This window comes from Camelina sativa, chromosome 11 (genome assembly GCF_000633955.1).
Source record: "Camelina sativa cultivar DH55 chromosome 11, Cs, whole genome shotgun sequence".
Classification (NCBI taxonomy): domain Eukaryota; kingdom Viridiplantae; phylum Streptophyta; class Magnoliopsida; order Brassicales; family Brassicaceae; genus Camelina; species Camelina sativa.
The window spans coordinates 38,933,250-38,946,984 of NC_025695.1; the positions used below are offsets into that span (position 1 = coordinate 38,933,250).

The window sequence follows — 13,735 nt, forward strand, 5'->3', positions numbered from 1 at the left end:
GTAGGCTCGTATCCAGTGTAAGACTGAGTACTATACTCGAAGTCAGAGTCAGGTCCACCGGGGCAATACACGCAAATATTACCCGTCGTAGCTATATGCGGACACCTATGAGGCTTCGACATGACCGCCACGACGGCGATTCCTGAAGCCGTTCGAACCGGTTTGGCACGGAGCTTCGGGAGAAGAGTCTCTCTCTCTGAATCCGGAAGCGCAGCGATCATCTCAACAAGCTTAGGCGCACGCGCTAATCCGTATTTCCGACAAGCGGCGGTTTTAATGGCGTTTAGGTCAACATTCTCGTTGCGGTGTGAGCGCTCAATCATGGTGCTAACAATCTCCGATATGGCGCGAACTCGAGCTTCTTCCTCCGTCAGTCCACGGCCCTGAAATCCGCCGCGACCTGGCCGTGGTTGCTTTTTCAACTCGCCGTTCATCACTACCGCCGTCGCCATCGTCACGAAAACCTCAGACGAACTACGCAGATTTTGTGTCGTTGAACGCAGGTTTTGTGTTTAGTGACATCCAAACGGCATCGTTTTTAGATACATTTAATCGGGTCACCCACCCATTAGTCGGGTCACCCACCCAACGCTTTTAAACGGTTTCGTTTTAATTGAAACTTGAAATCCTCGAGAGTGGTCGTCCCACTCCCACATGGCCTCTCAAGATCAGTTTATGCAATAGCAAAGATGGATCGAGGATTGGTTAAATAGGATTGCCAAAACATATAATCCATTCAACTTATGTGGTTTTACAAAATCTTTCATCATAATTGCATTTCAGCAAACTACATTCAACTCTTATACAACTTCCTCCTATCATTCAAATTCTCACCCAAAAAAGAACAAAAATTCATATCCTTCTCATTGGAGTCTAAATTATGAAAAATACTTCTATATTTTTCCTAACTTCCTGCGCGTAGCCTTCGTAGAGAAGCCCGTCTACGAGATCTTCCTTTGCTATCTGTAAATCTCAGGTGTTATATATGTTACCAACCCCATCAGCTCATGTTTTTTTATGCAAAAAAAAGTGTAGTGACAAGACAGACATAACCAATTTACCTCTTGTCACTCTTCCAGATGCAAGTAAAGCCTCTTGGGCCATTGATCTCCACTGTTGTGCACACGAGTAATTAACTCCCATTCCAACACTAAGTCCTCTTAACAAAACTACTGTTCGGAGTACAGAGAACAGTTCCTCTGGAAATGTCTACCACCAAAGAACACTTTCAAGTTAGTTTGGTATTTATTATTTATACCTGTGGAAATATAACACATATACAACTTTTTTTACTTAGTCAACATATATGGTGCTTTACTTACCTCAACAGCGATCTTTTTAATTGAAGAGTCATCTGCGAAAGGTTGCAAAACTGTCTCACCAGCTGGCATCTTTGTATCAAAAAGTGTTTGTGCTAACCGCAGAAGTTCTTGCTGCTCATTCTCACATTTGGCCACTGTATGTAAACCCATTTCCCTGAACATCCACAACCGCAATTACTTAGGAAACTCAATGCTACACTAATCCAAACCATTGACAGTGACTATTCCAATCTTTAGACATAAAACGATTTCCAATCATAACAATCCCCCACATCCTAGCTTCAAAACAGTTCCCACATACCAAACTAGCCAACATACCAAACTAGGCATCTTAAAATGTGAAAACCCCATTTTTTGAGCAGGCATGAACCCACAGTGTTCATAGCTTAAACAGAAAGACATTCTCACTCACAAATTAACATTTGTGGTAACAAATGGTTTCACCTTGAATGCACACTGGTTCTTATTGAAATGTCTTTCTAAAAAAATATTTGCTAATGAGAACAAGGTTTGAGCCACGAAACTGATAATATGTTTGAACAAAACCAACAACCAAAGTCAAAAAGTTACTTCAGTAGTGCAAGATAAGTTTTAATGTGATTACCAAAAGCTCTGTGATACTCGTGAAGCATTGTTATCAGCCATGGCAATGACCAAATTCGCATAACCAAGTCTCAATTTGTCAGGAAGTTCCTTCACTTGACCATAGTCCAGCAGTGCAACCTGACGATGAGAAACAAGATTACAAATCAAGACATATAGACAGGTAAGTTCGGCCAAGAGACAACAGTGAGCAAACTAAGAAACTACCAAATAATAACTACAAACAAAAATATGACTTGCCTCTTGACCTTTACAAATCAAGATATTTCCAGGATGTGGATCCGCATGAAAGAAACCACTTTTCAGTATCATTTGGCCATATGCACGGGATAAACTGTTAAGTATATTGCTGGGGCAAGAGGCAATATAAATTCCAGTGTGGTATCAGTAACAACAAAAGAAAGAAGGACTAGGACACGTGAATTTCTAGAACATAATAGCTACTAAGACTTTGGGCCATAGAACTTAGGCACCATACTCTCTGAGATGATGTAGGAGCTTACTGCTTTGCTGCCTCTGCAATCTTACCATGAGGATTTATCCCTCTTTTAGCCATCTCTTCACCAATGCTCAGGATCGGAATTCCATTGATGTATTCCATCACCAGAACCTTCCTGAACGAATTATGAATGTTCATATGGTAAGTACTTGCAAATCATCCGAAGCAAAAATGAAAGAAAAAAATCATAGATTGAGATGCGAGTATACTGATGAACAACAGAGGAGGATCCATTTAGAGAAGGGGCCTTAAACATTATCAAGATAACCAATCAGGTAAATGATATGCGAAAGTAAAAACACTTACTTAGTCACCATATCTCGCAGAACTCTTGGTACCAAAACAGGAGACTTTTTGTTATTCGCATAAAGAAAACATCGAATTCTTTCCATTGCGTTGGCCTCCCTTTTGAAGTCAAATTCATAACCAATCTTGAAAAAGAAAACACATTGCTTTCAATGACTTGGAGAAAAGAAGTCGTACATGCTATATCTAATAAAGAACTGGATCAATAAATACCTGTTTCTCCATTTCCTTTGTTATGGAATGCAAGTCAAATTTGATATCTGTTTTCTGCATGTATAAGGCAAATAGTTGCAAGTTTCTAATGTCTGTCATCATCAACCTTTCGATGCCAGGATGTTGAACCTAAACACAAGGAATCAAGTTAGAATCTTATTAAAAGATGGGAGGCTTTTAGTAGTCCTCTGATAATGCTCACCTTTACAACAACATTCATCTTGTTACCCTTCACTCTTGCTCTGTGAACCTAATAAAGAAAATAAATGTATATGTATCAAAGAATTAATAGATCTATGGCAAGAGAGGACAAGCTTCTAGCATAAATCAAAAAACCATCACGAGGTGTAGAGACATAAACTAACACTCCAATTCAAACTTTTTCAAGCATCAATGGTAATATCCCAAAGTTTCTCAGCTATCTTCCACTTCCTTTGTACCATATTTTGTTGGTGTTTACTCTTTTACAATTTTCATAATTGGTCCATCACCATTGACAAAATCCCAAATACTCACTCAACAATGTTCATTTGATTGTAATGTTCCCACCAAAAAGCTGTAATACCTGAGCAATAGAAGCAGAACCAAGAGGCTTTTCATCAAATGTGTCAAAGATCTCATCAATGCTTTTACCTAACTCCTTCTCCAGAACAAGCTGAACCGCATCAAACGGGGTCGCAGGAGCTTGATCACACAAAGTAACAAGCTTTTTCACCCACGCAGCTGGTGCCATGTCAGGTTTTGCTAAAAGTTGAGCAATCTACGATTTTTTTAAAACAAAATCATCAAAACAAAAACAAAAAGTCAACATTGTAAATGAAAAGAGCCACAGAGGACAACAACAACAACTATGAAATGCAACAACGTACCTTAAGGAAGAAAACTCCAAGATCAGAGCACATGAAGTAAATTTTGTCAGCAGCTTGCTCATGTTGTCTTTCCCACATTTCCTCTTGCTTCTTTGCATCTTTCACTAAACTCACTCGAAGTTGAAACACCTGAATCCAAGCCCAAAAATTCAAACTTTATAGAGAAAACTGTAGACTAATGAAATAAAAGATTAATAAAGAAACACAGTAAAAAGAAAAGAGAGACCTTGTAGCCAGTGTAGATATTGGTAGCTCGAACCCAGAATTGAAAAGAGCGTTGCCATGGACGAAAGCTCTCGGAGATCTTCTCCTGCATCTCTTTGAAATCGAACCTATGCATTATTTTTTCTTTTTCTTTTGGCTAGCGGATTGCTTCCAGTTTCCAACTTGTGTAACTCAATTTGGGTAAAGGGAATAGTTTTCGAATGCGAAAGCTTTCGTAGGAAATGATGAAGTAGAGATCGTGTTTTCAGACAAGCTCAGCAATCCGGTCATGGTTTAAAGTCTTCTAAAAGACTCAAACCAATATGGTGTTAACGAACCAGGAAAACCCGGATAAACCAGAGAGAAACCGGCGATCCAGTTTTATTAATCGAACGGGATTTAGAACCGTCCCATTTTGTTTCGGTCCATCGATTATATCAATTGTTTGTGAGTTCCGATTTGGTGAATGGCAAGTTTGTAACCCGCGCGGGTATTCAACTTAGACAGTGATTTATTTGTCTAAAATTTACAAAATATATATTATTCAATTATGGATTTTTAAAACTCTCTTGAAATCTACAGTTATTATTGAATAAATGATTTAAAAATTTATTTTAAAATCCACTGTTATTCAAAACAGTTTATGAATTTGGATTTGAAAAATTCTTATTCACCTCTTTTTAATTAACCAATCAAAATACAACAAACTGCTATGTCATATCATATTTATAAAATAAATCAAAATTAAAATAAAAGACAAAACAAGTTAAGGAAACCAATTCTGTAGATTTTTTTATTAAGGAAATGATGTTGGTTTAAGTTTATAAAATAACGATTAGACTTTAGATTTTACAATTAAACGAATTCATATGTCGGTTTGGGTTTACAAAAAAATGGTTAGGGTTTAGTTTTTACAAATAAACAAAATTATATGTCGTTTTGGGTTTACAAAAGAGTGGTTAGAGTTTAGGGTATACATTTTACAATTAAATGAAATTATATCTCGGTTTAGGTTTTCAAAAGAGTGGTTAGAGTTTAGGGTTTAGATTTTACAATTAAACGAAATTATACGTCGGTTTGGGTTTACAAAAGAGTGGTTAGGGTTTAGATTTTAAAATTAAGCAAAATTATATGTCGGTTTGGGTTTACAAAAAAGTGGTTAGGGTTTAGATTTTAAAAGTAAGCAAAATTATATGTCGGTTTGGATTTACAAAAGAGTGGTTAGGGTTTAGATTTTAAAATTAAGCAAAATTATATGTCGGTTTGGGTTTACAAAAGAGTGGTTAGGGTTTTGATTTTAAAATTAAGCAAAATTATATGTCGGTTTGGGTTTACAAAAAAGTGGTTAGGGTTTAGATTTTAAAAGTAAGCAAAATTATATGTCGGTTTGGATTTACAAAAGAGTGGTTAGGGTTTAGATTTTAAAATTAAGCAAAATTATATGTCGGTTTGGGTTTATAAAATAGTGGTTAGGGTTTAGATTTTACAATTAAAGAAAATTATATTTTAATTTGGGTTTATAAAAAGAGTGATTTGGGTTTAGATGTTATAATTTAAAACTATAATATAATGTTTAGAATTAATAATTTTAAAATTAATTGATATACAGAAATTGTTTCCTTAATCAATAATTTGTTTCCTTAACTAAGAGGGGGTGAACCTTTGTATTCATCCCCTTCTCTCTCAACCAATCAAAATGTTCTATCTAATATTTTATTTAAAAAATAAATAAAAATTAAATTAAAAAACAAAACTAATTAAGGAAACAAATTCTGTATATTTTTATTTAAAGAAAGTTAAATATTGTCTTGGTTTAGATTTTACAATTAAACGATGTTATATATCAGTTTGGGTTTATAAATGAGAATTAGAGTTTAGATTTTATAATTAAAACGAAATTATATGTCGGTTTGAGTTTACAAATGAGGTGGTTAGAGTTTAGATTTTACAATTAGAACAAAATTATATGTCGGTTTGGGTTTACAAATGAGATGGTTAGGGTTTAGATTTTACAATTAGAACAAAATTATATGTTGGTTTGGGTTTACAAATGAGATGGTTAGAGTTTAGATTTAACAATTAGAACGAAAGTATATGTCGGTTTGGATTTACAAATGAGATGGTTTGGGTTTACAAATGAGATGGTTAGGGTTTAGATTTTACAATTACAATGAAATTATATATCGGTTTGGGTTTATAAAAGAGCGGTTTAAGTTTTTAATTTTATAATAAATGTGTACAAATTTTATTTTCTTATTTTATAAAGAGTAAATGAAGAGGGGTGAACCCAAATATTACTCGGATTTTAATGAATTTTAAGGATTCTGGATGATTTGAGAAAACTTCTTTAAATGAAAATACAAAATTTAAATCTCATGGTTTTAGGTAAAATTTGAAAGAATTTTGCAATAAATCATATCAACTTTCCTAAAATCATTTAAAATTTCATGAAAACTCAAATCACTTTGAATATTAAATTGAATACACACCCCCCCCCCCNGATGTTATATATCAGTTTGGGTTTATAAATGAGAATTAGAGTTTAGATTTTATAATTAAAACGAAATTATATGTCGGTTTGAGTTTACAAATGAGGTGGTTAGAGTTTAGATTTTACAATTAGAACAAAATTATATGTCGGTTTGGGTTTACAAATGAGATGGTTAGGGTTTAGATTTTACAATTAGAACAAAATTATATGTTGGTTTGGGTTTACAAATGAGATGGTTAGAGTTTAGATTTAACAATTAGAACGAAAGTATATGTCGGTTTGGATTTACAAATGAGATGGTTTGGGTTTACAAATGAGATGGTTAGGGTTTAGATTTTACAATTACAATGAAATTATATATCGGTTTGGGTTTATAAAAGAGCGGTTTAAGTTTTTAATTTTATAATAAATGTGTACAAATTTTATTTTCTTATTTTATAAAGAGTAAATGAAGAGGGGTGAACCCAAATATTACTCGGATTTTAATGAATTTTAAGGATTCTGGATGATTTGAGAAAACTTCTTTAAATGAAAATACAAAATTTAAATCTCATGGTTTTAGGTAAAATTTGAAAGAATTTTGCAATAAATCATATCAACTTTCCTAAAATCATTTAAAATTTCATGAAAACTCAAATCACTTTGAATATTAAATTGAATACCCCCCCCCCCCCCATTAAAATTCGAAAGTTTTTAATTTACAAATCTATATTGGAGTGTAAATATGCACGCACACACGGTATATATAGGATGTATTGATCTTGATATTATTCAGTTAATAATTTTTAAAAAAATCTTCCAAAATCTTTTGTTATTGAACTTTAACATTTATGTAAAATCATTCAAAATTATTGAAAATTTCTTGTTATTCAATTAACAATTTGTAAATCTCATTTCAAATCTACTATTATTTAAAAAAATATCATAATACTGTAGGAAAAAGCTTATGAATATGATTCTAGGATACTTTTATAGCTTTTTAAGTTGTAAAAAATGAGTTACAAAATCACACCTCTTCATTCAACTGATTCCCAAAATCACACCTTTTTGGGAATATCATTTTAATTGTACGCATAGTCCGTCCTTTCTTCATTCAACTGATGATCCATGTTTGTCCATTGTGACTCACACTCTTAATAGCTCGAACTATAACAAATGCTCTATTGCTATGCAGATGAGTCTAGGATCAATACCTAGGCCAGACAAGGATGATAGCTCATTTAAGATTTAGAGTCGTTGTGGTGAAGGCATGAATTTTGAATGTGGTGAATCATCAAATCTAGGATAATATACTCTTGTGAATACGATGTTGAAAGATGGAATTATTTGTTTCTCCATTTTCGAGTTAGTAATCTTTGGAAGTATCAATTGGAGAAGTCTATCATGGAACACTTGAACTCACAACATATTACACCAAGAAAAAATATTATTTAGGAACAATTGGCTAATACCATGAGTCTCACTATGATACATTGTGATTGTGAGCATGGGAATGAATTGATGAAAGAAGCTGAAACTAGTCGGATAATACATTATCTCATGGGATTGAATGACAGCTTTGCAAACATAAGAGGTCAAATTATGAATATGAAGCCAAGACCATGGTTGATTGTCATATACAATATGCTTGATCAAGATCAAGCTACACCTACTCAAGAAAGTAACAATCAAGTTCTTCTAGTTAATGGAGATTATCAGAAAACTAGATTTTCACATTGTCAAAAGATTGGTCATATGGCTGATTAGTGCTATAAGTTGCATGGCTTTCCTCCATGATTTAGGTCTAAGTGGAAGACCAATGCAGTTCTCACTTTCACAAGAACAAAAGGTTGAGAAAGTGGATCAATCAAATGATGACATGTCAACGGAACATATACAAGCTATGATTTCTTATCTTAGTACCAAGTTTCACACTTCTATAGTGGAATCCAGACTTATCACTCCTTGTACATCGAGTTCAACCTCAGGCTTATAATTTCATATATTTCAGGTACATTTCTGTCACTTTATTCAAACTCCTATTATGACATGTTAGTATCTTCCTTATATATTTAAGGAACCAGTCGTTCCTCCTAGAGAGCTTTGGTTATAAATTTGGGGTTACTCACTATGTACCTTTGTCATCCTACTAAATGGTTACACTGTTAGGATAATGGACATATGATTGATTCAATTAATTGATATTGTCTCTCTTTACAATGTTCTTTTTACACCTAAATTCAAATTTAATTTGATAAATGTTAGTGTATTACCAAAAACTTTAAAAACTAAAGTTAGTTTTAGATATCATCTCCACGGTTCACCGCCAGAACACACTTTTTCATTATTAACATCATCTTAATTTTAAATATTTAATTATTTATAATAGAATAAACAATTTAAAAAGTTTAAATTCTTTAAAATAAAAAACCGGAAGAAACAAAATGAAACTTTTAAATTTGAATACATGATAAATCAAGTTTTTTATTTATTCGTATTTGAAATCATTTTGGTATCTCTTTTATAGTATGACTCTGAATCATTTTTTAGTTTTTTCAGGCGATGTGAGACATTATATACACATATTTTTTATTTATTGATTGAGTAATATATGTCCGTTTTAAAAATTTTGAATTACATCATATGTAGAAAAAATCACAATTTTTATTAACTAAATGTATTTTATAATAATTTATAAACTTAAACAAAAAAATTAGATCAAAATGAATCACTACAAACAAATCATAATATAAAGTCATTTAATTATCGTCATTTTAGAAGCGGACATTAGTATGAAAAAAAGAAATTTATTGACAGACATTTATTAAACTAACGTAAGTTAAAATTGAGTTTAGTTAGCGAATCATATATCTCTAGAAAAACCTAAACAAATCATGTTTCTGCCTGGCTGTATCTTTTTAACCTTGACTATTGCTTTTTGTGGACAAAAAAACTTCAAATCATCTTCGACAAAAAAAAAACAAAAAAAAACTTCAAATCATCACACAGTTGATAACACATTAGCACGTTGTGAAACAGTGACGTAATTTCTTTTTCATTAGAGCTAATGTTGAAACGAAAAGCATTGCTAACCATCAAATTATGGTAAGATATTTTACGAAATCTCGGACCAAATAGTAACCGACCTACTGATGTCACTCATCTGTAAGGAGTATCACTCCAAATCCANAAACCGGAAGAAACAAAATGAAACTTTTAAATTTGAATACATGATAAATCAAGTTTTTTATTTATTCGTATTTGAAATCATTTTGGTATCTCTTTTATAGTATGACTCTGAATCATTTTTTAGTTTTTTCAGGCGATGTGAGACATTATATACACATATTTTTTATTTATTGATTGAGTAATATATGTCCGTTTTAAAAATTTTGAATTACATCATATGTAGAAAAAATCACAATTTTTATTAACTAAATGTATTTTATAATAATTTATAAACTTAAACAAAAAAATTAGATCAAAATGAATCACTACAAACAAATCATAATATAAAGTCATTTAATTATCGTCATTTTAGAAGCGGACATTAGTATGAAAAAAAGAAATTTATTGACAGACATTTATTAAACTAACGTAAGTTAAAATTGAGTTTAGTTAGCGAATCATATATCTCTAGAAAAACCTAAACAAATCATGTTTCTGCCTGGCTGTATCTTTTTAACCTTGACTATTGCTTTTTGTGGACAAAAAAACTTCAAATCATCTTCGACAAAAAAAAAACAAAAAAAAACTTCAAATCATCACACAGTTGATAACACATTAGCACGTTGTGAAACAGTGACGTAATTTCTTTTTCATTAGAGCTAATGTTGAAACGAAAAGCATTGCTAACCATCAAATTATGGTAAGATATTTTACGAAATCTCGGACCAAATAGTAACCGACCTACTGATGTCACTCATCTGTAAGGAGTATCACTCCAAATCCAGTCCAACAACAAATAAAGATGGAATTTGACAACAAGAAGTTCACTGCAATTCATCAACAGTAACAGAGGAGAGTTCTACTCACCATGTGTTCTCCTCCATACAGTCAAGGCTCCAAAGATAACTCACATGCACTATACTCCAAGTGAAGAACATATTCTCTACTCTTGCATCATCATTGTATGCAATTGATGATGACACTTGTCAGAAATTAGCCTAATCATTATAATCATTAGGTTATCATTAGCTTTGATATATAAAGACAGTGTGATGTAATTGATAAAGAACGAAGATATACTTTTGAGCCTCTCTTCTCTGTATATTAGCTCTTGCTTTCATAGGCAGTTATAAAAATAACTTTTAAGTGGTTCCAAGCGGTTGTAAATTGTCTGGAAAAACTATTCGCTTTTTTTCTTTATTAATCTATAGGAAAAAAATTGTTTCAAAAATATATATTTAAGTTATCTATGCATTTTTTAATAATTATAAATAATTAATTAAAATTTTCAAAAAATTAACTAAATATTGTTTGTTTAGAGTTATAAAAAATTGTAAATGACAAAAAAATAATGCATTTATAATGATTTTTAATGTGTTTTCTTATTATGTGCGAAAAGTCTAAAAATAGATTAATAAGGAACAAAAAGGAATATTAATTAATTATTAGTTTTTTTTGTTCGTCTTCATGTAATTTTTGTTTTCTAACTACATAAATTTAAGTTTATGTTTTGACTTTAGATACATGGTTAAAAAATGTTCATAATGAATTGCATGATATATATATATATATATATATCTAAATTTTAATCGTGATATAATGAAGTATAATGAATATACCATCATCAATCTTCGATGCTTTTATTAGTAAAATCTACATCCAAATTTTTTATTTTTCATTTGGTAAAAATGGATCGGGGCAGTACATGATATGCGGATCAGACGTGATTTATTTGAAATAATATGTCATACAAAGTTATTAAACAAACAATCTAATATATTAAAGGAGAAGTCGAAAGGGCTCACAGCCATTCTCACAAAATGTGACGTCGTTTACCCTTAATGAAATTGCTCTTAGAAAAAAATCGGGCAAGCTTTCATTCTCTATTTAAGTTGTTGAAACGCACCACATTCATCCTCAGACTTAAGATTACTAATTTGCCATTAATGAGATTCAAAAGTGGACCTTTATACCCTTTAGATTAATTAAAAAGATTTAAAAGATTATTTTCTTAATTATCTAATCTATATAATCGTCAAAAACGTGATTTCTATAAGTTATGAAACCCTAAAACCTGAAATAATGGGCTTAATAGAAAACTCAACCAAAATATACCGACTTCTTCGAAACCCTAAAAATATAGGTTATTCGTTAATATAAATAGGTACACCCCTAACCATTCTCCATAATTCGAAATCTTAAAAAAAGAAAAACCCTAAATTACTCTCATGTTCTCGAATTTATATTTGTATTATAGTCTTGATGATCTTTTATATGGATTTTCGTATTCGTTTTCGTGTTCTAATTATTCATATCCTTTTTCTGTAGTATTTGTTTGGAACGCAAGTTCAAGTATCACCAAAACTTGTGTATGGTTTCATTACTCATTCAATTATATTGTATATTTTCTTGAATTAAATAAAGATTTGTAAATCAAATAATACTAATTCTTATGTTTCAGTTGAGTTAGTAGATGGTCGTGAACTTAGTTCTATGTGCCCACACAAGAAAATTAGGTATTTTATTTTTTTGTATACTTAAACTTAGTTCCTTTATACCTTGATGTTGCTAAATTAAAAGTCTCATGTTTATAGTTACAGGAACACTTCGGAAGATTCTAGAATTAATGAAAGATGTTTGGTAATTGTAATAGTAAACTATTCTATCATCTTTATTGATATTTATTCATGTGTTTCTGGCTCTAATAAATAAATATAAATCTATAGGTAGAGGTGGCAAAGTCTATCGAATGTTTTTATTTTATTTATGCTTCCTCATCGTTGCTAAGAGGTATGTTGCTAAATTAAAAAGTCTTTGGTTAATATTATTATAAATATTTTCTAATGATCTAAATTAAAACATTATTTAGATGAATCCACCAATGTTCGTATGGTGACACTCATGTATTGTTTAAAATTTTATAATAAGAAAGATTATTAATATTATAATTTTGATTCAGAAATCATACTAATATTTTGTAGTTACTGTTTTTTTTTTTGTAGAAAGGCTATGTTTGGTGCTAATAATATCCCAATATCTATGGTATAATCTTAATTAAAGTGTATGTAAATGTTCAAAATTACTTATTCATATTTTCTTGGATATAACATAATTTAGATTGATTAATTATTAATCAGCAGGTGAAAGATGCAGGGTCAGCAAAACGACGTATGACGACTATTGCTCGGTAGTTGTTTATGTTAAAACAACAGTCTTAACCCTAATTCTCTGATAAAATAATGTTATAACGTATGTTAAAGTTGCTTAGTTTGGTATTATCACGGTAACAATTTGTGTTTAAAGGTCACCCTGATATTAATTCTTTTATAGAAACATGATACTAGCGTTTATTCGTAAATCTTTGACTCTAGCCCTATTTTTTTGATATTATCTGCAGAGGATGTATTTATCGCAAAGAATCTAAGTCGTTTCCTTTCTATTTAAGATACACAGTAATTACCGAAATATATTCTTATAGATTTTATTATATCTATTCTAACATATTTTGTTATTTTAAAATAGACTGCATATGGAAGAAAAAATATTTGGAGTCGTAGCAAATATTCTGGCGTGAAGCGAGTAGAAGAACATATTTTAGAGAATAATATGATGAATGTTCTGAGATCTTATAATTGCTGTTTTCTGGATATTGTTTTATATGGATGAATATTTTATGAAATAATAATATTCCTATAAAGTTTAATTTTTTAATTAAAATTTTACAATGCTTTAAATTTCGTTCAATAAGTAAATGAGATGAGACATGTCAACAATGAAAAATGTGCGTACCAAAATTCCATTAGTAGCAATACAAACGACCAAAAGTTTAAGTTCTTGCATCATCATGTAAATTTCAATATGTCGTGAGATTGTATATTTAAAATTCCGAAAATGTATATATGAATGATAGAAGTAAACGAATCAAGAACCCATATTAAGTATATGAAAATGGTTTATATATAACTTTTTCAGGCTGCATTTTAAAAAATGTAATAATTATTATTTTTTTATGAAATATTAAATTTATTAATTGTACATTATGTCAAGCAGGATGAATAAACTTAAGAAGTATTCCATATTC

General features: G+C 31.0%; 1 protein-coding gene across 1 annotated transcript; it reads right to left on the bottom strand.

Annotated features, from left to right (window-relative positions):
• LOC104725546 (uncharacterized protein slr0889-like) lies at positions 702 to 4,289 on the bottom strand. The gene is made up of 12 exons (XM_010444213.1): positions 4,039 to 4,289; positions 3,813 to 3,941; positions 3,509 to 3,703; positions 3,146 to 3,193; positions 2,944 to 3,072; positions 2,731 to 2,855; positions 2,429 to 2,539; positions 2,166 to 2,274; positions 1,927 to 2,045; positions 1,323 to 1,476; positions 1,062 to 1,209; positions 702 to 963 (listed from the first exon to the last, which is right to left on the bottom strand). Exons 1-12 carry the CDS (start codon positions 4,150 to 4,152, stop codon positions 905 to 907), a joined length of 1,440 nt encoding a protein of 479 aa, XP_010442515.1. The 5' UTR covers positions 4,153 to 4,289; the 3' UTR covers positions 702 to 904.